Raw genomic sequence first — 27,587 nt, 5'->3', positions numbered from 1 at the left:
ATTTTCTAAATGTCTAAATTAATTTTCTAAATTTTTAAATTTCATTTAGAAAAAAAACCTATTTTAGAAAATTTTCTAAATGATTAAATAAATTTTTCTAAAATATTCTAAATTAACTTTTTTAAAATTATTTTTTTAAAATGACTAGAATTGTATTACGACTAGATCCTTACTTAATAGGGGCCAGTGAACTGCGCCTCCACAGTGATAATGCCGTTTGCAGCTGTAGATGGATTCATGAAAAATTAGTAACAATTCAACAAAAGAGCAATAATCGTTCTTCTGTTAAGTGTAATTCAAATATCTGTTTAATAATGAAGTTTATGAATTCAACAATGCTTTTCGAAACATCTCAACAATCGGCCTCCAACAATGAGCATAAAACTGTATCTAACAAAATCAGTTTCCATGCTTAGCACGACATGCTGGTAGCTCCGAGAAACAGACGACCATAGAAACAAAAAAAAAATAAGGCTATTATAGCCTTCGAATATTTGTTCTCCAAGTTCTGAAAACGCTATCATTTACTGCCATTTATAATTTTATTTCTTCGCAAAAGCTTTAAGAGGGAGGCTATTTAAACGTTTCTTCTCGATTTCAACAAAGAACATAAAAACGTGTCTGGAAATCTAATTTTATCAACGTCCATATTTAGAAGAAGGAGAAATTCTTTTTAAGTTTCTGAGAGTGGCAACACACCAGATGAACACAACAAGGGCGATAAAGAGAACTTTCTGGAATAAATATAATGTACAGTAAGGGCAACTCACGCCGTTGACAAGATAGATTGTTTTCAGATAATTCTGTTCGTTTTTGTTATTATTTTTCCATATGGATTTGTTTTGCAACTGAAGAATTCATTTTTATGTGAGTGTAGAGCGAGTACCAACCGTTTAATTGATGTCAAAAGGTATTTGGTAGCCAGTAAAACACAAACAGCTAAAACTAATAATTAAATTGGTTTAAAATCTTCGTATGATGTGCAGATAGGCCAACAATAATTTAAGAAAAAAAAAAAAAAAACTTCTGAGCTGTCATTAAAAGCTCATTTCACTCTTTACAGAAGTGAGTGAGCGAAGAAATACGGAAATTCCGTTTTATTTCATCTTTATTTTATTATTTTTTGTTTAAATGACACTCACGGACGTTATTTTCGAGAAAAAAAAATCGACTATTCGTTGACAGTAATCTCTTCAGGGTTATGTGACAAAATATTATTCAAGATTGTTTTCGCTTTCTGAAAAACAGAATGAAAAATTAAACACTGCAATGAATTTCCGAGAAAAGTTGGTTCGTCTTCTAATGTGTCGTAAGAAAAATCAGGGACTCGGTTGACAGCTTGGGCTGAAGGTGGTGATGGGTGAAGGACGAAACTGCGTCTGTCCGTTTAATAATATCAAAAAATAATGAATCACGCTTCTTAGATAAATGTCACTTCGCTGTGATAAGAGCCTTCAACGCAATAAAAGATTAAAAAAAACTCACTTCCACACAGCGCGGTTATTAAAACATTATCATTTACATGTGAATATGCGAAGGATTACAAATGAAAGGATGTCGAATTTGCATAATGTTTTATTCAAATTTTACTTTCTTTAGGTTATTTTTTTGATAGACTACACATTCGACATAGATGGCGCAGCTGTGCACGTAACATGATTGTCAGAAATACTGTCATGATCCTATTACAACCGCTTCGAGTGACAAAATAAGACACCCAAGAAGAATTAGAAACATTCTTCGTATAACATCTTCTTTATTATCATTTACACGTAGGATTCGCAGCATTTATTTTTTGTTTGTCATAACGCAATCTCATGATTAAGAAACTATGGCTGAATCGGTTTCCATGATGCACTCCGGTAGGAAAGACCGAGGGGAGGAGGATTTTCGAATCCCATCTAAGATGCGAAGAACCTTCATGGGTTCATTCTATAGGCCATTTGGTTTCATTCAGTGACGTGAGGAACCTTTATGTGGTCTCTTTCGACGAAAGGTGAGTTAGCTCATAACAGAGGTAGGATTTTTTTTTTCCACCCGGAAACTCTGGTTTTTCGTCCCCCAGAAAGGCAAACCGGTCCATGAACAGCATCTACAGCAGGGGTTGGCAAACGTTTTAGACCATTGACCTCTTCATGGAATCCTTGATCCCTCATCGACCCCCATCATGTTAAATAAATGAATAAATATTATCAATAATAAATTTCTGAATTTAAAATTAATTCCTTCACTCTTTTACTTCATTTCTGCTTCTCGATAAGAAATATTTAAAGAAAATAATTAAATAAATTTATAAAGAACATTAAAATTTAAACCTCCTTTCGACCCTGGGCATTTATCGACCTGTTAGATAGCCAAATCGACCCCCAGGGGTCAATATCGACCACTTTGCCGATCCCTTGATCTACAGACATAGGACACACCTGGAGGCATAGGGCCAACCACCTTATCCTCGATACGGTAGCAGTTAAATGCAGAAAATCCTCGACACCGCAAGGTAAAAGAGGAGGGAAAGAATAATAAGAAAAACAACTAATTTCGTAGTGTTTTAACAGCCCACACAGTGTGTGAATATTATTGGTCTCCCGAATTCTATATATGGAAATGTCATTAAAATAAAAGCTAGAGCTACAAAAGACGCAGACGATTGTTAACTGGTAAAATCATACTAATTTTAAACATGGAATGTTTTAAAGAGACAGCGCGCCTGTTTCGTTCTTGACTCTCACACTAGGTGGATAGAAGCAAAGAAACAAAGCACTACTTCTGCTTTATATCAATAACGCCGACCTCATATGAATTTCTTTTGAAGCAAGTAAATTTTAATACATCAGCTACACCCAGTGATCTTCCAAATTATATTTTATTTATAACAAGATAATGACGCACGCAGCGCAGCTTTTGAATCTTTAATGAATTTATTTTAATTCATTTTATTTTACCGAACCTATAAGGTTAAGTAATGGCAACAAATTACCTATTCCCTCTTTTATTAGGGACTAAAGTTCGCTAACTTTAAAATTTATAGCACGTTCTATAAAGAAAAGGCTATTAATAGTTATGAACAGAGGAAGCGATCTTTGAAAATATGGCTTTCTTATGGGGTAAGAAGATTAAAGTGAAGGAAATCGGTCTTGATTTATTAATAAAGGAAGTAAATAATTACTCACAAATCTCCTCGAATGCGACTTATGTCAAAAGATGAAAGAGGAGAACAATAAGAAGAGATCAGAAACTAAGCAGGGATAAAATGGTCTCTCTCTCTCTCTCTCTCTCTCTCTCACACACACACACACACACACAACCGCGCGCAACATGTAGAAATGTTGGCTATAGAAAGCTACGCTTCAAATTTTCTTGTTTTTTTCTTGAATCCATTTACATTTTGGTATGTTTTAAATAACTTCGTTTGATGGGTTTTATTCTTCCGTTACATCTTTTTCTTGACAGGTTCATTTTCGTTGCTATGGCATTCCTCATCCTCTCAGTCAATAGCTTGTATCCCAAACCTTCTAGGGATGCATTTTTAAGGAGAAGCCTTTCCTATCGTGACTGATTGAGAAGGCACATAAAGACGATTACATAAAGAGGGCAATTCTTCTTTCATGGGAACGAATCACTCTGCCAGAAACATATTGGATGATGCGAATCCATGATCCAATTATTATATGCATTGTTTATTTAATGAAAATAATATTTATTAAATAATGTCATTTAATTAGTTACGCAATTGAGACCATTTTTTTTTTTTCTGTAATAACCTCGTTGTCTTCTCTTGATGGATGTTATCGTTTCCAATGACCACAGTTGACTAGCGATGGAACTTCGCGTGCTTATTGAAGTCATTACAAGTTGCATGCTAACTTATGATAGACACACACCGGGATGGCAGTGATTTCTTATCATGTGATCCGAAGGGGTTACACATCTCTTCATTTCCTTTACAACGATGAATGTTAGCTGTCTACGGGCTTAGTTGCTTCGACTCTTCGGTCAAGAAGGATCGTTAATAAAAGGGAATTAGCTCATAAAACTAGAGATACAATCGACAGACAAATGCCCACAGTATATATGAAGAAAGAAAGAAATTTGTCAGCTGTTTGGCGACGTGTAATGACCTGTTCAATGACTCTTAGGGTAGTTCTATCTCGTGTAAGAGGATGGCCTGAAAATATTTACGATAAACACAATAATTCAGATGAAATGTTCAGTTGACTGAACAGTTTATCGGAATATGGAAGATTGGTTCACTGATGGATTACTTCAATGGTGGATGATGTTTGTATACGTAATCCTGTATTACAGAACCATTTTAATGATTTTTTTTCAATAAAATCTGTTGGAAGATGCTTGCTAAATGCTCCATCGAAGGATGGAACTATGGACGTACCACCCTAATTTTTCAAATTGGAACGCTGGTTCGTTTTTTTTTTTTTTTTTTTTTTTTTTTTTTTTTTTTTTTTGGGTGTGTGTGACTTTCATCCAAAAAGGGATAGAAACCTATAAGTACATTAGTACAGGGTTGGATAAAAATTGTAAATACATTTATTTTTTGCATTTTCTAGACCAGAAACTCTGCCCAAGAGACAAAATAGGGAACTTTTGAAAGTCACTTGAGCCTTCGTGAGATTTGTCACGAATTCATCCCAACTACAAACAATCGCAAACATCCACGGTGGGATACGAATCTGTGCCCTGTTGATTGGCGAGCCAGTACACAAACTACTCCGACAACCAATCTATCACTTGAATTTGAATTTCTGATCCTGGCGACGTCTAACATAAAAAAAAAAATAATAAAATAAAAATTTAAAAAAAAAAAAAAAAAAAAAACACGAGAGAGAGCAAAAATAATCGCGTTTTCGAATTTGCTTTCAGTTTTCATTTCCTAAAGTCCCGAAGGAGTTTGGGGAGTCATTGTAAGAGTTTTAAGGAGCACCGAAGAATCTAGAGTTTAGTTTTAGAGAAAACCATTCACAAATGCTTGAATACTTTTTTAAATATTTCTTAATTTAATTTACTTCAATTTTCTACTTATTATAGAAATTTTATTTGTTTATTTTATTTTTTAATTTAAAAATACATTCCGATGATTCTTTAAGAATAATCGCCCCCTCTCCTAGATCCTAGATCTTCCATTCCTGATACAAAATTTTTTAAAAAGTATTTAAATGCTTGGATTTTTTTTTTTTTTTTTTTTTGTAATGTACAAAAAGTAAAAGGTCTTCGTGGGTTGGACCAAATGAGAGAAGTGTCATTATGTTGTTTTTAAAACTGTTTTCTAGAGAATAGGAATGAATTTTGATTTCCTATTTGTGAATTATATATATAACTTTCACGCACAAACTTCGTTTGCTTACAATTAAATAAAAGAAGAAACCAAGAATACATTAGCTTGGCATCTTTAATTTATATATATGACATTCCCTAATGCTTTTTCATGCTTAAAAAAAAAAGTATAAACTGAACTCTTTAAACTGTGATCGCACTGATCTTATTCTTAAGATGTGTTCGTTGTCTAAGGATATATAGACAGGGTTCTTAACACAGAGTGGAAAAGCCGTTGTACAATTCACTGCCCATACACCTGGTTTCAATCACCTTCGTGATAATTAAATAGCAACAAAAGAGGTGTGTTTTCTTCGCACTAAAATTGTGCGCGTGCACGTGCATTGCAACACACAGTCCCATTGCTATGCTACACGGGCGGTTATCCTACCGTCAACAAGTGCTGGAATATAGCGGAAGGTCAAATAACGAAGCAAACAAAAAATAAAATATGCAGAGGAAGCCTCTGGCTTAACGGTGGGCCACGGCTCACTCTTCGCCGCCCTAATGATTCTACGACCACGCCCCTCCCTTTGCAGACAACCGTCACGAACCGCAATAGTAAAAAGGTTCTTCCGGTCAGACTTGCCGCCTCAAATGGTTTTTGAACAGAAAGGAGAAAAAAAAAAAAAGCCACGCGCCTACATGTTCCGGGTAAGTAATCAGGAATAAGGGGATGAAGATATACAGAGGGGGGGGGTCAAATTAACTGCCTTCGTAACTGGTTTTGACCTATTAGAAGATTGATAACGGGCAATTAGAGTAAACAGAAGACATGATTTTGAAACTACCGGTTTTAATCATGTCTGAAAGGTCGACAAAGCACTACGGACTTGGGAAGTTTGTGTCGTACACTTAAGATAGCTATTCCCGCGATAGCAGAAAAATAAAAGTCAAAACTGGGATTGCGGACATTTAGACGGTGATGCGTTAAACAGGAAAGGATCTGACCTGCAAAAGGCCAGGTGAATAACTCGTGTGCCTCATCATTATTTTATTTTATTTTATTTTATTTTCACGACAGAAAGATGAATAAAGAGTAAAACGCTACTGGGAAAATGTTTTTGTTCCAAAATAGAGTAGGTTCCTTATAACGAGAATTCAGGGAGCTCAGAAGAAAAATAATTTTAATGAATAATCGTAGATGTAATTTCCCATTCGCTTACCAACGAAAAATCAATCTACTCCAGAAAATGGGCATCGCATATTAATTTGGCAGTGCAGGACGAACAAATGAATAGAATAAAACTGAACGAACAACCAGAAATTAACATATAATTGTAATCTAGTGAAGTGACTGATTGTGAATAAGGTTAAGGGGTGGTTCCAGAACAATACATCGGCTATTTAATGTTAACTTTCATTCTGATTATCTGTACAAGTTTCTGTAATTCTGTTGCGAAGAATCTCTGTAATGCTTTTTCAGCTAAAGGTCGGTTAACAGATCTAACCGACAGATTTTTTACTGTTGGAAGACGTATTTCATTCCCCACCCTCCCAAGAAAAACAGACAGCTGTTTAGAAGAATACACTCAATTAACAAACATAGTACACTTGCCTCATAGCCTTAGTTGCTTTCGCTAATTCAAAATAAACATAAATAAGCCAGCAAAATGATTACATGTGTTTAGCGTAAATAATTAAATAGTAGCACGATCTCTGTTCATTTGAGCTACAAAAATTCATCATTATATAGAAAATATCGAAAGAGTGTAAGAAAAACCCTCCCTATACAAAACATTACAATAAGAGGGGCGGGAATTAAAAGCACCCTTCTCAGAATATTGGATTTTTATTGAACTTGACACAATTGCACAGTTTGAGTAATTTAGAATCACTAGAATTAATTTAATCGTAGTCGTTTGGTAATTAACTGAGTCTGTTAGGTAATCAATGAAGAAGACAACAATTACGAATTGCTCAATTGTTGTCTGTGACGCAAGAATGTTATTGTATTTGGTTGGATTCGTTAAATGTGTATTGTCAGAAGAACAATCAGTCATTTAAATGCAGTCTGAATAGCTGGAAGTGCGATTGTTGCAGTAAGCATTACATATGTGTTGATTTAATGCACTTGCATCTTTAAGTTAGTCAAAAAGAACTTAAAATTCTCCTCATGTGGTTAAATATTACTCCAACGAATAGCATAAGTGAAAATCCTAATTAATGCTTTAATTATATTTTCCCGCAATCCATGTTTAATATAACTTATTATTAAGGCACATAATTATCTACCTGTAATAATTATCTTAATTATGCTCCAGTAAGATTTCGCTACCTTTACGAAGCCCCTCGCTTGCTTATCCAAGAGTCCATCCATTTACGAGGAATTTTGAGTGTTTGGTCTCCTCTGACCGTAGTCAGGGTTCGTGATATTAAATCATGAGCTAAATTAAGGCCACTGAGTAGCCTCAGAAAGGAAATTGTGTATCAACAGCCATGAGGCTTTACATTATGGGAAATGTTCGCATATTTTCCAGCGCCCTCTTGCGACATATCGAAATGTTACTGACCTGTTTCCATAAAAGCCATTGAATAACGAAATTCTTTCTTTTTTTTTTTTTTCTTTCTTTTGATTATCAAAATTTCAACCGTATCATGAGTGCAAGATAGAAGGGTCATTTATTAACTTAATACAAAAATAATCATACACATTTCCAATTTGCTGATCTGTCCGTTCGGTCCATTGTAATACAAAGGTTCAAGTTAATCCAAACTAGTGATGAATCACAAATGTAAGCGCGCTTCATCAACATATCTACTTTAAAAAAAAAAGAAAAAGATTCTCACGTATAATAGAGATGCTAATCATATGAACATACTATGCTATGTTCGTCAAGTGCACGTGTTCTTTGGTTAGCTTCACTTTTGAATGAAAATCTGAATCTCAAAATAGTAAACAACTTTTGCGACATACGTATCAGATTAACTACCTAACAATCAGTTGAAATGTCCATAATATAAGAGTTCTGAGTCTTAATGCGATATACACTTCCAACTTTCGATCATAGAGCATCTAGTTGGATCTTACTCGATATCAATTAATGAATTAAAAGTTAGATGACTTCAAGGATACAAAATATCATTACATCCACTTGGTACCCAAGATTCCATATTTGTTTCTTTATCAATCTAATCGCATTCCGTGGCGTATTTAGGCAGAAGGAAGCTGTCTGTGGAGCCAAATCTTTTAAGTTTTCTTTAAAATGTAAGATATAATTAAAAATGCGTACAGTGAAAAAACTACTGCACTTAATTGTAATGTCCAAAACTTAAATTCTGTCTTGAAGTACGTTTTTATATTATACACTTGCGAAAAGCGAAGTATTATTATTCTTTACAAGGATTTAGATTAAATAAGTCGAATGTGGCCTACGATCACATACATTGTTGAGGTCCTATGGCTTTGCAATTCCCAAATGCGAACACAGTCGAACCCTTAAAAAAAAAAAAAAAACGGACGAAGTCAAAATTATTCTGCGGTTGTCTGAAGATCCATAAAATGATTTAGAAATAATTTCAACACTCTCTATTCCTCTGAACTTTTCAAAAATACACGGTCTGTACTAGAAGTGAATCATAATGCAACATCTCCAACACCTCGCCGGTGTCGATAACAAAGGTGAGATGGCGACATTGTTCTAACCCGACAGGAAGAGAGCTTAAATATCCCGTTTATAGCAGCAGCGTGCTGACTACTCGTTCTGATTGATGAGTTCTAAGAAGACGTTAGCTAACCAGATAATAGCTCACAATACCGATAGCGATGGGGTCAGATCTTCGTGACCTCTCCTAAGACAACTAAAAAGTTCGTTGAGACATATAAGGAAACGGTCAAGATATCGTAAACGTGACTAGAAGTTGTTTGCTTGCTATGAAGGTTTCTTTCTGTCTATTTATTTCAGGAATGCTGAAAGAAATATCAGCTTCCAAAGGAGATCCATTTTTAATGGTACCAACATACTAAAATGCAGACTTGTGGTGTTTAGTCTGCTCGATAGAAGGGGAGATTAAGCTCAAATGAACACGCGACAATTTTCAGATGAAGTCTGCATAGCGAACTACGATATTCTTGGATAATAAGAGATGTTTTACACCTCTGTCCAAAAAGAAACCCAACTTTTCGAAAATAGAAGAAACTAGTGGCGCCACCTGTTGTAACTTTTTTTGTTTTCGAAAGCGGCAACCTTCATTAGTGTTGTTTCAACTGTTTATGACATTTGTTTCATTAGAAGTCAAGAGTGACAATGTGTTTTCACGAACGGTTGGTCGTCACGATATTCTTGCCATACGCGACCAATTCTCGCTATCAATCGCTTCAAAACTTCGAGATAAAACTCTTGACCGTTTGGCCAGGCTGAACGAATTCTCTGTAGAATGCCTTTGGAATCGTAGAAACAAATCAGCATTGTCTTTACTTTTGACTTCTCCACGCGACACTTTTTTTCGGATGCCCCTCTTCTGGTGGTCTCCACTCAGCACTCTGGCGCTTTGTTTCGGACTTATACTCAACAATCACTTTTCGTCACCAGTAACGATCGTTTCAAGGAAGTTTGAGTCCTCACGAGCGGTTTTAATGAGGTCCTTGCAGTGTTCAATTCGATACATTTTTTGTTCGTCGGTCAACTTGTGGGGAACAAATCGCGAATTCAATTTACGAAGGCCCAAACTCTCGGTCAAAATGTTGTGCACAGTTGATTTTGGAATCTCCAATTCATCTTCAATCAATTTCACAGACGATTTTGTTTTTTTTTTGATGAAATCACGCACTTTTTGGATGTTAACTTCGCTCATTCCAGTTTTTGGACGGCCCGGCTTTTCATCGTCCGCAAGCGTCTCACTACCACTTTGAAATCACTTAAACCACTCGTAAACTTGAGTACGGGATAAGTATTCATCACCGTAAGCTTTTTGAAGCATTTGATGCGTTTCGGTAAAACTTTTACCAAGTTTAACACCAAAGTCTATCGCAGCTCTCTGTTTGAAACTCATTTTCCGACCGTTCGTCAAAACACACTGTCACTCTTAGCACTATAACTCGGCTTCTAATGAAACAAATGTCATAACCAGTTGACACAACACTAATGAAGATTGCCACTTTCGACAACAAAAAGATACAGCACGTGGCGCCACTAGTTTCTTCTATTTTCGAAAAGTTCGGTTTCTTTTTGGACAGAGGGCGTATATCCTAGCGCAGTTCACGTTAATCCAGTAAAAATGGATGTTAACGATGCATAATCTTCAGAATCAGTTGTTCAAAACATTTAAAGTCTTCAAATATATAAAAAGGATTGAGGTGTCAGTTTAGCCTGAGAAAAGCGTTTGCTTCCTTAACGTTAGGCCGTCCGAAGAAAGACCTTTATAGGTTCGATTTTAGTCCCAGACCAGAAGAACTGTTTTTTTCTAGGCTTTTGTTCGGCTTGTTCTCGAGTTAGTCGATATTATAGGTAACTAGAATTTTGTTCAGGAAATTCGGATTTTTAATCCAGCGCTCCAAAAAAGTACCATAGAACTCATTCTATTATAGATAATAATAGAATGTTAGGGGTTAGAGCCAGGACATGCAGCGCTTTCTAGTCATGCGTACTCTCTTCTCTAAAAGCTTTGATTCATTGTTAGCTTTAAGCTCACCATCAGTGAATGCTGAAGGATAGAGACGGGCTAACCATCTGTATGCAAAATGTCAGTTAGGAGCTGTGACTATTCCCTGTGAGTAATCAAAGGCGTTTAAGGATTTTTTAAATCATTCAAAAGGTAAAAAATACTACCTTTTAGTAAAATTCAAAGTCGTTTTCTTTTATTTTTTGATAATTCTAAAATTTCGTACTATATTTTGCGAATTGCATATTCAAGAATGAGAAAAAAAAATGTCCATATTTTCTTTGATATTTTAAAGTTATCAAATGTTGTATTTATTTCCACAGTTTCATAACATCAGTACACTGTCTCCCTTTTTAATTATTTTGCACGATTGAAACACCCATATTTTATATATATATAAATATATCGGTGGAAGTGTGCATGCACGCGAATCTTTCAACTTCGGCTTAGCAATGCAAGGTAATTTTATATTTCAAAAGTTATTTGATGACGTCATCGGCCCTCTGCAGTCTGAACTTTTTTTTTTTTTTAATAGTAATAAATTCCTCTATTCTGTTCCACTCGTGTTTAGAGTCATTTACCTGATTCTATCAGATAAAATTACGATTACAACATGAAAACCTCATTGCCGATTATTGTGTCAACGAAAAACTTTCTTCGTTCCCCCCTAATTCTTCTTCTCCTCTCCGCAGTGTCACTGGGTTGTTATTCTACATAAAATAATCGAGTATGCTGAGAACAGGGATTCGTGATGAGAGTAAAATGAGCTTGCATAAAATTAGCACTTTTTTTTTTGTTTATCTTCAAGCATCGCCCACTGGATTATGAATAATTCAAAGGAAAATTCTTCGCACGCCTCTGTAAAGTTTTTTTTTTTTTTTTTCCCTAAAGATGATAAGGTCGTCGTTCGCAAAATTCTTACATTGACATTTTCGACAATCCCCTTTACAAGAGTCTCAAATCTGCAATGTGAGAATATTCAGGATCTGAGAACGCTAGCGAAGAATGGCCAATGTAAGAAATGATAAGAAAAGACATTCGCCTATCATTTCCTGGGATTTTTTTTTCCTAACGGATAATACACATCATGAAGCTAATTAACCAAGAGAAGGAATGTAGAAAAAAAGAATGATAAAAAAAGAAAACCATAAGTAATTGAAAAAGGTGATAGAGTTTTTTTTTCTTTAAATTCTTTTTAAAAGACCTGTTGGCACCAATGCCAAAATGCGGTTTCTTTTCGAATAATAGGTAAACCCCCTTCTGCTTCGAGTAACAATAATTGTTTGACCTAATTAAAACACGCTGTTGAATTCTTTCTGGGTAGAATCAAAATGCCTTACGGCGAAAACAACCATCCGAAGGAATGTACATTTTTTCCCCCTCTCATGGATTTGTTTATAATGCTAGCTGACGATAATTCTAATGAGCACACACACACACACAAAAAAAAACCTTCTTACCGTCTTTACTGCAAATACCTTTTACTTGTGTGGATTTAATGGTGGTGAAGGGTGATATCGAGGTTGTTTCTACAGGAAAAATAAAATATTCATTCAGACATGAAGTTAAAAAAAAGGCTGATTTAGAAAGTAAATAAAGGAGAAAACACTTAGAAGCTACAGTAGCGACACCTTGAATTTTCTTATAACAAGTAGCCAGGGGCGCGCTGACCATATGTGCAATGTGTGCGATGCACACAGGCGCCAGAGGATAGTAAAGGCGCCAAAGAGGAGGAAATACTTAAAAAAAAACGTTTTTTAAAAGTGATTTTTTATTGGGGGGGGGGTAGGGGCGCCAACTAAAAGTTTGCATACAGGCGCCGGACACTACTGGCACGCCCCTGCAAGTAGCTAACAATCCACTTAAAATGAATTGTTTATTAAATAAAGCAAAGTTTACGTGTTATCTGAGTTTTCTTTAAATGATCTTATTTGTGTGCCATTAAACACATTAAGAAAGAAACTGGTCCGCGCGGTTAGTTAGCCTAATGGCTATACGCTTCGCAACCATATGCCTAGGGAAGGAGCGTCCTGGGTTCGATTCCCGTCGCCGACGTGAGGAGCTTAAGGATCTTTCTCAGACACAGCCAAGTTAGCCGGTCTTGAGCGTGGACAGCGGGGTTTTTCTCCCCAGTTTATCTGTGGTTTTTTCCTCCCGCAAGCAGGCAAACCGGTCCCGTGAACATACGCAGCCACGGCCATAGAATATACCGGGAGGCATAGGGCTAGTCACCTTATCCTCAGGACTGGTACGACTTAGAAGGACTTAAGATAGCTCTGTAACAGGCCAGTAGGCCTAATAAGTAGAAGGGAAAAGAAGAAATAAACTGGAATAACCTTTCGGATATACTTAAAGAAAATATATTATTATTATTATTACTATTACATGGAAACTCCACGGATTCCCAGGACTCGTTCCAGAACACATCCCGGGACAGCACTGTACACGACGGTAAACTACCTCGCAAATGTATTGTTGTCTGTTCTCTGCCCACTTTACCCCTCATTCTGCAGGATAAATATCCTGCTATCCCCGTATGAGACTCATCTTCAGGAGAAGATGAGTCTCATATTATTTTCAACATAAAATTCATCGCCTCATAACGAGAATCGAATCCAGATCTTTTCCAACAGACGAGTACTGTTCCGTCTTTCGCCCAACTGCTATGCTTTTTTTTTTTTTTTTTTTACTTTGTCCTAACACTAATCGGTTTCTGGGTTTGGTTCCTTATTTAGTGTCAAGTATTATTTACATCTTTTTACAGTCAAATTCGACATCATCCTTATTAGCACTGTTGTTATATTTATGACGTTACAGCTCTCAAGTTAGGCTATCATTACGGATACAGTAACAGATGAGAGTTTGTAAGATTATAATTATTCATCCCTTCCAGAATATTTTTCTTGTTGCACTTGTGCTGCTGTCATCAATATCGAAGTAAAGTTGTTCTTTTAAATATCACGGAGACCAGATAGTTACAGCATTTGTACATTATGAACAACCATACTGATAACATCTACGATACACACAAGAACAAAATAGTGTAGAAAATTAATTAAATCTCCGAGGACCAATATTAATACTGATAAGATGTTTTAATTAGCTCTCTAAGCCACGCCGAGAGTATGCGATAACCAACTACGGTTCGTCTTGTAGTGACGGACACTGTTATCCAGCCAGACTAATTAAAGTTGCTCGAGAACACGATAGAGAGCTAATGATCAATGTTAGATACGTGCGTACACTACACTCGCAAAATTATGCGGAAGCAATAGTCCATATAGAAACTTCGCAGGTTTCATACTTTATTTTTGAGCAGTGACGTCACCGTGAGGTATTTACAATCTCAAAAGCTTGTAGTCTGATACTAAGACCCTGCTTTGGATAGAAAAGAAAATAGCAAATGTGCACGATAAGTTATATATGACATATCTCAAGATAAAATAATCAAAAACCTCGGATTACTGTAACTTAATGTGTAAAAGTATCATATTTGCAACTTCATGTAAAAAAAAAAAAAATCAGAATATGCAACTTAACACAAAGTAACAAAAACTGTAAATTAATATAGAAAAGTATCAGAATCTGCAACTGAATCCATAAAAAGTCACAATATGAAACTTAACACAAAAGTATCAGAATCTGCAACTTAACACACAAAAGTATCAGAATCTGCAACTTAACACACAAAAGTATCAGAATCTGCAACTTAACACACAAAAGTATCAGAATCTGCAACTTAACACACAAAAGTATCAGAAGATGCAATTTAATGTACAAAAGTATCAGACTCCCATCCTTAAGGGTCAAGAAAGCGTCGATATCTTGTATAATTAATGCAATTAATTGTGATCCAACTGCTTTTTAGGAGTTCAGTGTCTTAAATCTTCTTCCGTGTCATAATGATGCCTTATTCTTGTCTCAGTAAAGAAGAAAATTAGCCAAGCAACCATTAAGTATTATTAACGAAAGTCTAAGTAGATGATTCCAAAGTCGCAACCAGTTTCAAAATCGTCTTTAAGTGCGCAGGTTTCCAACTCGCGAAGACAAAGCGTGCATGCGTCTCTAATCTCTTAAGAACACCTCTGCTGCATTGTGTAAAACTTGAGAAACTATAAAGGGGAATGTTAGAAAGCATTATTTTGAGGATATAAATTACGATGAACTTTTTCCTTCTTTGGCGGCGCTATCAGCAGTGTTCAGTGGAGTAATTGGAACTAATGGGATCCAACTGTATGGATGATAAGGCGGGTTTAATTACCGCTGTAACAAGCGGACAACAGAGATGCCCCGCTGGCTGTGATTGATAGCTGGCTGGGAAGGTCGTTTGTAGCTATTGAAGAACCCACAGACTGATGATTATTACATGTGGCGGGTTGGAGAAAAGGCGAACGAAATTAATCTCCACGTGAGGGGGGGGGGAGCACCTAACCTGGCGGCGATAGATGTTCGCAAATCAGCGACTGTTCTTAAACTTTTCTCCCTTAATGAGGCTTCGGTTAAAGCGCTCTTGTTTCTGCTACCGGCATTAGTCTCTATTCCATTCCTTTGTGCAAGTGACGTGCGATAAGGGCCCATTCCAACCCCACGTTTAAGCTGCGAAATAACTTCGTCACGAAACATTAAATAGAACGATGAGCAACAACAACAACAGTGAGAAAGAACAGCGATAAATAAAATATCGATTAAGGGATTCGAAAAATGAACAGAGTACAAAAGCGAGAAAGTAGTGTAAAGAAAGATAGAAAGAATAGAGAAATCGAGAGAGAGAGAGAGAGAGAGAGAGAGAGAGAATAAATGCCACGTTTACGTAAAGGTAAGACATAACTCTCAGGAAACTAATTAAAATTACACTCACATCTTCTTTAAGAGGACATCGGTTCCCACAGGTGAAAATATTATGTTTATCCAAACTGTACTGCAGCAGCGCCCTCTCACCATTTTTAAATTTTGGTTTCTTTCTGGTTTCTTTTAAATTCTTGGTTTCTTTTAAATAGTGGTTTCTTTCTGTTTATTTTCTTAAGAAATCCATTAAATCTTCAAAATTACTGATAACAAGTTTTATTCATCTCATTTTAAGGAATTTATAAGCTATTATTTATTAATTCAGTATTTTTCAATATCAAAATACTTGATTATTGATAATAAATTTTTAATAATCATTTACCGGTGTTAAATAAAACTATTAATATACTTGAAGATTGTTTCAACTACCAGAGGGCGCTCTTCGGGTTGTAAATCGTTGGTTTATATTGTCAGATTTAATAAAGACATGCGATTAGCTTAGCTACACTTATAAAATAGTATGAAGATGCTTTTAACTTACCAACCGTAGGCTACGTGCTAATATTTTATTGGGAAATGAAGTTATCGCTAATTAATATTCATTTCAGTTACTCTTAGATTAATATTTAGAGTATATTTCTAGAGCAGAGGTGGGCATTTCTCTGGAATTCCATTAACTTCTCCAAAACAATCTGAATTGAGAACCCTCACTTGACATTTGGATGATACGAAAAAGCATCTTCTTCCAAATGGTCTTTAGTTGGCTAGTCTACCCGTTCTCCAACAAGTAGGCAGTGGGTTCACTGCTTACTAAGGCTTGAAGTATCTTAAAAAGGTTGCCGTTAAGCGTAGAATCCCTAGATTAACTAACCCTTACGGTACTAATATATGGTAGGGTTTACAACCTTTCGTGGGTGAGATTCGTCTAAAAAAGCAGAAGCAGAACTGCTTCTGCTTTTTTAGACCTTCCCCAAATAAATATCAGTAATGTGTGAGCTTCCATCTTCCCGCTGTAACAATTATGTTCTGCTTGCATCTATCACAGAAAGAGTATTCAGCGCGTGTTTTCGTTATAGTGTAACTAATTAATGATATTGTTATTCGGTTGTTTATTAAGTAAATTTCCTTTAAGCCATATTATATATTGCTATGATCTTTATGTGTCTGGTCGTCATGTTAATTCGTCCTTTGTCAAATTGTTTGTCGCGCTTCATTCCTCTTAAGGAGTCGATCATAACGTAACGCGCTCCACTTCATAAATAACAATTGCTTTTCCAAATCAGTAGTAATAAGATTTTTGAAGTTCGGTGTAAAATCTTTAACTAGGTTCTTGTCAAAAGTCTTGCGCATATGAAAAATGTCGAAAACCATGAGTCATCCTCAAAATGCTATTTCCTACAAAGAAATTGCAGACGTGTCTCTCTGACCTTTGAACTGCTGCTGTGGGCTGAGTCATTGCATCGAAGATAACTCCCGTATCTACTCACTGCATTTTCGTAGCGGATCACAAACATGTTCCAATGTAATTACAGTAAACAACCCATGAAAATAGTCTCACTTCTTATCCTGTATCTCCCTCTGACTATCAAGATTATCGGTAAGAACTATTCTAGTGCCTTCAATGTTATTTAGATATCTCCGGGGCAGCCATATGTTCCGTAAATATACGTCTGTCCTTTGTTGCGAGTACTTACATTGAAAGCATTTTTATACACTGCATTGGGGACACATTTTTCCTTCTCTCTCTCTCTCTCTCTCTCTCTCTCTCTCTCTCTCTCTCTGTTGTGTGTGTGTGTGTGTGTGTGTGTGTGTGTGTGTGTGTGTGTGTGTGTGTGTGTGTGTGTGTGTGTGTGTGTGTGTGTGTGTGTGACCTTCCCCACCGGCGCCCTTTTAAAAAGGCTTCGTGGCGTCAAAACTGCCATCAGTTTGAAGGGTCTCGACATGAGTGGTGCCTTTAGTCGATCGTCGCTGCCGCCTGTATCCTTAAGAGAAGCGATAGTATCAGTGGGTGGCGCGAAAGATTAACGGCCCTCCACGGTCTGAACGTCTTTCATGATCAAGTGGTTTTTCCTAAAGAAGAGTGTATAATGGCAGAAACTCTACTTTAGCGCGCAAAGCCTCGAATGCAGGACTTTTAACTGGGTTAGCGGGTTACCAAGGTGATTAGTCTTGTTAGGCGATATCCCCAATACATGGGTACACACATCTTGTTTCAGCATCTGCTAGCAGGAGACGCACGCAAGTACACACACACACACACACACACACACACACACACACACACACACACACACACACACACACACACACACACACACACACACACACACACACACACACACACACACACTTCTAATGAACGTGACTGGGGATGATTAGGGAGTCTTGAGCTACTCTTCTTGTTCCCAACGAGGGCTGTCAAGATCGGAGAAAGATTAGGAGGACGCATAGAAATATACATCGGGTCCTCGTCGTGTTTATAGAAAAAATGTTCAACATTTTAATGACACAACTCTGAAGACTATCGTGGGTCTTTGGATTCGAATGAGAGATAGGTTTCTTAAAGGGTTCACTTCTGTTCCTTTTAAGACCCACTTTAACTTTTGTATTGGAGAAGTCAATGTTACCATTTTGTGTACCCTATAAAGTAAGACAAAGTTTTGTTCTTAATTAACAAACTTAGATAACACTTTTCAGATGTCCTATACAGTTAGCTCTTGAAATAGGTAACGTCTCGAAGGAACTTTGTTACAATTCTTCAGTTAAACTTTTGTCAAAGAAGTTCAATAGAAGGCCTTTGAAGTCTGACCTATACTTTACTTGATTTCAACGTAAACGAAAGGAAGGGAATTGATGCACAGTGCAATTAAAATTTCTATGGCAGATGTGAAGTTCGTGCCCAACAGAGATCTTCGAAACTTGAAGGAGGTTAAGAATTAATCAATTTTATTATCAAAACGGACTTCCTATATGGTGTAGTAATAATTCTACCAATAACTGACTGAACAATATAATTTTAACAACTGTATCACAGATGAGCAATATAATTTTTAAAATTGCATCATGAATTAATAATTCATGATACAATTAATATATTCGTGATAATGTTTATAAATGTACCAGGAATTAATAATTATATCACTAATGAGCATTATAATTTTAATAATTGCGCCACGAATGCGCAATATAATTTGAACACTTGTACCAAAACTGAGCAATATAATTTTCAGAATTGTACTATGACTCGGCAATGTGATTTTAATATCTGTACCACGAATTCATAATTATACTACTAATGAGAATTATAATTTTAACAATTAGTACCACGAATGTGCAATTATGATTTGAACAATTATACCAAGACTTTTAAGAATTGTACTACGAATGAGCAATATGATTTTAATACCTGTAACACGAATTAATAGAATTACAACGAATAACAATATAACCTTAATAATTGTACTACAAAATAATAATTGTATCAAAAATAAGCGAGTTAATGAAGTTTTAATAAAACAAATCTTTAAGTCGCTATATAAAGAAAAGAGAGCGTACAGTTTGACTTTTTTTCCTAGCTGACAATTATAATAACTAGTTCTACGCCTTCAAAAATGTGGGTAAATGAAATTGAAGCAAAAGTGAACTACTTTTCCATAAATAAAAAAGTATACCAAATAATTTCTAATTCATTATTCAGGAAAAAACAATACACATAAACTCCCATAGTGACCTGCAATCATTTTTAAAGTTAATCTGGCCTTTTAAGTGATTATTTTATTGTCCAGAAAGGTAACTTCGCTAGAAATATTTCTTACCTACCCGAGATTTAAACTGATAAGTGCACAATCAAGTCAAAACTGAAGGCAAAACCTGATAAAGGGACGGAATGGGGAAGAAAACAACAGTTATAACCTTTAGTAAATTTCAGCACATCGCACTGTAAAACTGCTACCATTCACCTGTTAAAATGGAGTGGAGCAAATAAAGATTGGATATTGTTTAAATGATAAATTTGTTGAAGAACTTGTCTGAATACGGGCATTGAACTGAACACGGACTTGGAGAAGTTAGTGAGCATGTGAATATCTTTCTAAAAAAGCATGAAACAGGTTCATTCGCATATTCTGCCAACATCATCCTACGAGAATGCGCAGATTTATATCTGCCCTCGGAGTAGCATGTTTTTTTTTTTTTCGTTTGTTTTTATGTGGTAGCATAATTGATGCCTAGATTCGGAGTTGCGATTTTTCATTCACTGGTTTTCTATACATTACTGATCTTATTCTTTCACTAATTATTAACCCAATTATCCATCGTTATGGATAATTGGGTTAATAATAACACGACAGAACTTTTCAATCCTCTTCCTCTTCTGTTTCGCATTCCCGAAGCAGACTAATCTACAGACTAATAAGATTTCAAAAACAGTGATCGTTAATGCCGATTTCTATACGTTCTTTAGTAATGGAAGGAAGATTTTAATTAATTTAGCTCATTTTAATCTTTTTAAAACGCAATCTTGTGCTCTTTCAAAAAAATGTCACACATCTGATTTTAGTTTTGATTCAACTGAGGTAATCAATGCTCTTTCTCTTGGAGAAAGAATAACTGTCACTTTTTACTGACTTAATCCCATAACACCCATAGCTAATTCATCTTAAACAAACAAAAAAAAAGAGGCTCCTCTTCAGACGCTACAGCTACTCTTAGCAACTTTATAATTTTACATATATATTCCAGATCATATATATATATATAATCGCAGATGCTGTTCACACATTGAACACTGCTCTATACTACTCCTGTGGAAAATGTTCTCTCACGCTTAATAGTTTGCATCTTTTTTTCTCTCTCTCTCCTCAAAAGTTGTGAACATCCATTGCTGCAACCTATCAACAATTTACATTCCAATTTCATAACCCATCGCACTAATTACTCATATTTTTCTTTCATCACAGCTTCCGCCAACATCAGCGTAAATAAAACATCACCTAGTAAATAACAACAAAAAAAAATTCAATAAATAAATTCTCCTATTATCTAGATTCTTCTATGGTGTCGATGTCATATTTTCTCATCTTTTTTGTGAGCGAAATTACCATATAAAAATCCAATAATGTAACATCCTTTTATGCGTCGCAAACACGTTCGTGAATAAATTCTATTGCAATTTAAAACGGGGTGTATTTACTTTTTTTTTTTTTCTCCATCACTTGTGTTGTATAGGATATATCTAATCGATAAGCAGTTATGGACTGCTTATCGATTAAATACGTATCTTCATATGTCAATGATTATTAAGTATCGTGTCGTAGTGCTTAATGTGCAAGAATTTATGAAAATGTGTTCCCCCCCCCATTATATATTTATATATTTAAAAGTCTCTGCAGAATAGCTCTTCATAGAATTGCAAATCATCATCTGAAGTTGAGGAAAATACTGAATCCTTGTTATATTCCTATGACTTCTCGGGTACCTGTCTTAAAGTGAAAATTTGACTCTGGTAATCCCTACCGAGCCCCAACCCAGCTTGTACTTCTCCGATATTCTCTTCCACAACTTTTCCAAGATTCATCTGGAGTACGATTACATAAATCTCGCCTGAAACACTCAGCAAGGAAGTTACTCAGTAATTCTCACATTCAGTTTTATTTCTCTCTTTGTAGATGGGTATTTTACTCCAATCATGGGACATTCAACCTCCTCGGAATTATATCTGCACATTTTAACAGTTGCCTTTCCAAATTTCAGGTTTTTGATGTTTTTTCTACCTCACGAATTGAAACTCTGATTTCATTCCTCTTGAATATTTTCTATCAGCTTTGTTGCTTCCTGTTTCATTTAGAGCCCAAAGTAATCATCTTTGATTCCTTTTACAGTACGCTTTCCTCTACTTCTAAGCTTTTTTAAAAGTCTCAAAAATATTTTGCCGCCCTCATGATATTTATTTCTATATCATCGCCAAAGTCTTCCCACGACTTGTTTCAGCTACTTTTACACAAAGTTTAGCTCCCTTACACTTTTCTCTGTATTCCTTCAGAGAATATCCTGACTTATTTGCTCAGAACTTTCGATGAACTTGTTCTTTTCCATGACTGCCTCTTTAACTTCATGAGTCCAGCATGGAGTTCTCATTTCTCCTATCCTTGCAGACAACTTTACCAATCTGCCTGAATCAATATTTTCTTCAAGCTCTGCCGCTGAGTCTCTAAGAGTTGGTTCTGTCAAACTCTTATTTTTAATCCATTAATATTTGTAAATTTGAGTCTCTAATTAATCCTGCTAAAACTTAGATTTAAAACTTTCTTATGCATTTTTCTTTTCCATATGATTTTTTTTTTATCATACTCAAAACCAAATGAAAATTCCTCCTTGTTCCAAATCTTCCGTAAGCACTTATGTTCTAAGCAAGTGTGAATATATCACTATGAACTTTTCTCCATGTGAATTTGTGTACATCTTCATGTTGGAACATGGTGTTAGCAATAACTAATCCATGCCCTAAACAGAAATCCAGCAGGTACTTACGATTCTCTATTAGCTTTTTTCTTTTCTTCAATTATGGCTTTAATCATTTCGTGCCCTGCTGTTTAGATCTTCAACAAGGACCCACTTTTCTTTTTCCATAGAACCGTCTGTGGGACCATAAGTATATTTATTTCGATATTCAATTCTGCATTCTAACGTTTGCCAACATCACTCTACTTGATACCGTTTGCCACTAAAGAAGATTTTCCTCGTGTTTTGTACTGAGTATTACAGTCATTTATTTCTTCATTATTGGATGCAAATAACATCTCGTATTTGTTATTTTAAAAAAAAACACACTCATTTTTATCATCTTTGTTTGGGTAACGCCAATTCTATCAAGCTGCAGTTTCTCAGTTTCTTTAATTCTTCTGCCAGTTCCACTTCTTTTCAGCGGTATCGCTGACTTTTCACTCTTGATCTGACTTCCCTGACGAAGAAACAGCGCGGGTCTTGTTTAACCAGGAAATGCCCCAACTAGCATGACATTTCGTCATGTTGTCATTATGACTGCTTCTGGTTTAAGTCAATACAGAATACAATTTCTTCTACTTAATCCCAAATTGCCAGTCCACCTTAGTGCTTTCAGTATCCCGGCAGATACCTACTAAAGGGATGCATCACGTGAAGGTGAGAAATGAACATTAGGTCAGAAACCCGGTGAATTCTCAGCATTCCTTAAAAGACTGTTGTGAATGTCGCTTCCCAGCCCCCCCTCCCCCCCCCCGAAGTAACGATCTTACACAACAGATCAGTTTAACCACTTCATATGATTCTCAATGTTCAAACGATGTATTTTGTTAATTCTTTGTGCATGAACAGGTGGCTGTGATTTCTCAACAACATTAGAGAAATAATGAACAATTCACGTGCAGTTTATAAGGAGAATTTCAGAACCCATGCAGGCACGCAGCTGCTACTTTAAGCATTTTAATTATGAGCAGGAATCCTTGATAGGAAACGTGCGCGATTAGGCAATATTTTCTGACTTCTGAGCACTTACATTCCATCTGTAATAAATAAAGAAAAAAAAAAACAACAGCATAGCAAACTGAATGCAAGACGAGTTTATTTCAGCCGTTTCTAGCATACAGACAGAAAAATCGATTTAGCGAGAGGTGACATGTTCGTCCGTTGTTAATTGCCTATGAAAAACATTTGTTAATCCCGACAGCCCTTTCAAGAGTAGCAATCTTACAAGAATCGATTGCTCGTAAATGGCTAATAAGATTTATGTCAAGAATTTTTAGTAAACATTCCTTCGATGTTTCTACACGATAATGCTGTTGGCTAATGTAAAAATTCGCCTTAATGATAATGTAAGATTTCCGCTACAGCTTCGAAGATTTGCCGCTGGAAGTTAAACAACCATTTTCGACAAATTAAGTAAGCATACACGGAAACTAATATAATAACAGTTACTACTGCCCAGTTAATCCACGTAAGGAAAAATAAATTAGCAACCTCATATGCTACAGAACTGCATGTCATTGTGACAGTTTTAATAATTCAATGATGCTGTGTTGATCTAGTACTGGAAGTGACGCGTCACGGTCAATGTTCCGAAACATTTCTTTTTTTTTTCCCCCCTAAACGAACTTAGTTATAATTCGACCACTTTTCTGATATGTTCAACTGCATCATAATTCATGAATTTCGTTGTCAGCAACTAGAGAGTTTCAAAAAGGAAAATGTCAAATTTTCCGCTCACAAAAATCTCTTCGAAATGTTTATGTCACTTTAAAGTTTCCTCATTTTCAATTTCACAACAATCTCGCTTTGTCACTTTACATTTTTGTCCACTTTAAGTGACAAGACTAATTTTATCTCAAAGAGTGAGAGACAATTTTATTTCGAAAAAGTGGTAAGGCTGATTTTTTCCCAAACAATAACACACTTATTTGGTCCAAAAATGGTACAATCAATTTTGCCAATAAAGTGAGATATATTTTGCTAAAAATTAAACAACTACATCTGCCCTAAAAGTGAAAGAAATATTTTATCCTAAACGCGAGAGATATATTTTGTCAAAATGAAACACCTAATTTTTTCTAAAAGTGGGAGATATATTTTGTCAAAATGAAACATCTAATTTTGTCTTACGAGTGACGACATATTTTTCCAAAATGAAACACCTAATTTGTCCTAAAAGTGGGAGATATATTTTGTCCAAAATGAAAAAACACCTAATTTTTCCCTAAGTGGGAGGTATATTTTGTCCAAAATGAAAAAACACCTAATTTTTCCCTAAAAGTGGGAGGTATATTTTGTCCAAAATGAAGCAACTACTTTTACCCTAAAGGTGAAAGATATATTTTGTCCTAAACGTGAGAGATATATTTTGTCAAAATGAAATACCAAATTTTGTCCTAAACGTGAGAGATATATTTTGTCAAAATGAAATACCAAATTTTGTCCTAAAAGTGAGAGATATATTTTGTCAAAATGAAACACCAAATTTTGTCCTAAAAGTGAGAGATATATTTTGTCAAAATGAAACATCTAATTTGTCCTAAAAGTGAAAGATATATTTTTTCCAAAATGAAACACCTAATTTTTCCTAAAAGTGAGAGAGATATTTTGTCAAAATGAAACACCTAATTTTGTCCTAAGAGTGACAGATATATTTGTCAAAATGAAACACCTAATTTTTCTTAAAAGTGAGAGATATATTTGTCCAAAATGAAACACCTAATTTTTCCCTAAAAGTGGGAGATATATTTTGTTGTCCAAAATGAAACACCTAATTTTTTCCTAAGAGTGAGATATATATTTTGTCAAAATGAAACACTTCATTTGTCCTAAAAGTGGGAGATGTATTTTGTCGAAATGAAACAGCTAATTTTGTCCTAAGAGTGGGAGATATATTTTGTACAAAATTAAACACATAATTTGTCCTAAAAGTGGGAGATATATTTTGTACAAAATGAAACACCTAATTTTTCCCTAAAAGTGAGATATATATTTTGTCAAAATGAAACACTTAATTTGTCCTAAAAGTGGGAGATATATTTTGTCCAAAATGAAACACTTAATTTGTCCTAAAAGTGGGAGATGTATTTTGTCGAAATGAAACACTTAATTTGTCCTAAAAGTGGGAGATGTATTTTGCCGAAATGAAACAGCTAATTTTTTCCTAAGAGTGAGATATATATTTTGTCAAAATGAAACACTTAATTTGTCCTAAAAGTGGGAGATGTATTTTGTCGAAATGAAACAGCTAATTTTGTCCTAAGAGTGAGATATATATTTTGTCAAAATGAAACACTTAATTTGTCCTAAAAGTGGAGATATATTTTGTCCAAAATGAAACACTTAATTTGTCCTAAAAGTGGGAGATGTATTTTGTCGAAATGAAACAGCTAATTTTGTCCTAAAAGTGGGAGATATATTTTGTACAAAATGAAACACCTAATTTTTCCCTAAAAGTGAGATATATATTTTGTCAAAATGAAACACTTAATTTTGTCCTAAAAGTGGGAGATATATTTTGTCCAAAATGAAGCACTTAATTTGTCCTAAAAGTGGGAGATGTATTTTGTCGAAATGAAATAGCTAATTTTGTCCTAAGAGTGGGAGATATATTTTGTCCAAAATGAAACATCTAATTTGTCCTAAAAGTGGGAGATATATTTTGTACAAAATGAAACACCTAATTTTTCCCTAAAAGTGAGATATATATTTTGTCAAAATGAAACACTTAATTTTGTCATAAGAGCGAGAGATATATTTTGTCAAAATGAAACACCTAATTTGTCCTAAAAGTGGGAGATACATTTTTTCAAAATGAAACACCTCAGTTTGTCCTAAAAGTGGGAGATGCATTTTGTCGAAATGAAACACTTAAGTTTGTCCTAAGAGAGAAATATATTTGTCAATATGAAACAACTAATTTGTCCTAAAAATAGGAGGGATTAGGTGTTTCATTTTGTCCAAAATGAAACACCTAATTTGTTCTAAAAGTGAAAGATGTATTTTTCAAAAAAAAAACAACTAATTTTGTCCTAAGAGTGAGAGATATATTTTGTCCCGAAAAGCAACATAATTTTAAGTGACAAAACTTTTCAAACAATTGACAGAAAATACTTTCCATAGCATAGTACCATTGTTACCTGTGTCTTAAACCTATCTTACCTGTGATAAGTTGAGTCCATTTAGTGGCAAACACTGTTCTTCCACTTTTTCTACGGCACCCGTCCGTTTGTTTAACCTCTCCGCTTCTTGAGCAAGGAACAAATCCAAGACGGGTATGCCACGTGACTTCACGTCACTTTCCGTCAGGGAATTCACCATGAGCATCACCCAAACAGGTCTTTTCTTCTCCCAGTTCCCCGTTATAGCATTGAAAAGATAATCTGCATACAGACCCCTTCCACGCTGATCAGCGGTCATCCAAGATGCCATCATACCTTTCACATAATCTAGATGGCGCTTCAGGCGACTGTATAAATCATCCGGCAGAACGTCCGCCAAGTTTTCGCCCTGCGGAAGCATCTGACAGTTAGCCAGAGCCGACACTGTGTACGGATCCATGAGGTCCAACTCGAAGAAGACACTGTCACAGTTCTGGAAAGCTTGTTTTGCAGCATCGGGGATGTGATCCCACACGCGTGTGTACGGCACGTGGATTGTACCAAAGAAGTAGGACGGTGGCTCTTTCTTGATAGTCCACAGGAACGAGAGGGGATCTGTCACCTGAAAGGTAAAAACCGCAGATCGGTATGATGCTGGGAAAGAATAAATGTATGCGTAAATTACACTTCACTGAAAGAATATCAGTAATTAACTAGCTAGACACGTTTATATTATCCAATGATAAACTCTAGTTCAAAAATCACTGCATGTATTTATGCACATAACGTTATAGTTAAGAATTTGCGTTACACAGCAGTGACGTACTCAAAGAATGTTACAATTTGAATCTAAAAGATCAAATCTGTTCCCGATTCATTTGTAACCGATGCACCGAATTTCATGAAACATTAATTCGTTAAGAAGCATTTCAAGTAATAATCCGAATTATAAGTAAACTAATTAAAGCAAAAATAACAAGTATTAATACTCAGCAAGTATATACAAAATCTCCGCACCATTGCATATCATACAAAATAAGTATTATATAGAAATAGCGTACATTAAACATAAATATTATACGTTAAGTATTGGTAGAAAAAAATGTTCAAATACATTACTGGCTAGATGAAAGTGTGCAATGTTTCAGCATATTTATGGCTCTAACATACTGTCTTAATTCTCTCAAAGATAGCTTTCAAAGATAGCTGAGCTCTTTAAGAGGGTTAAAGATTCTGAGGAATGTAAAATGGCGCTTCGGGGATTTTACTTGC

General features: G+C 35.4%; 1 protein-coding gene across 2 annotated transcripts in view; it reads right to left on the bottom strand.

Moving 5' to 3' along the window:
- The window catches only part of LOC150108636 (metalloprotease TIKI1-like), a 271,836-nt gene that overhangs the window by 157,085 nt on the left and 87,164 nt on the right, over positions 1-27,587 (bottom strand). For both annotated transcript variants that reach the window (XM_090416095.1, XM_090416094.1), the window contains exon 3: positions 26,377-26,937. In XM_090416095.1, coding sequence (XP_090272221.1) covers positions 26,377-26,937 — 561 coding nt within the window. The remainder of the gene's footprint in view (positions 1-26,376; positions 26,938-27,587) is intronic.

The sequence above is a fragment of the Typopeltis vanoorti genome, chromosome 3, assembly GCF_054136105.1.
Source record: "Typopeltis vanoorti isolate ZY-2024b chromosome 3, IOZ_Tvanoo_1.0, whole genome shotgun sequence".
NCBI classification, from domain to species: domain Eukaryota; kingdom Metazoa; phylum Arthropoda; class Arachnida; order Uropygi; family Thelyphonidae; genus Typopeltis; species Typopeltis vanoorti.
The sequence above is the reverse complement of the archived record's forward strand: the minus strand, read 5'-3'. Positions and strand labels throughout refer to the sequence as shown.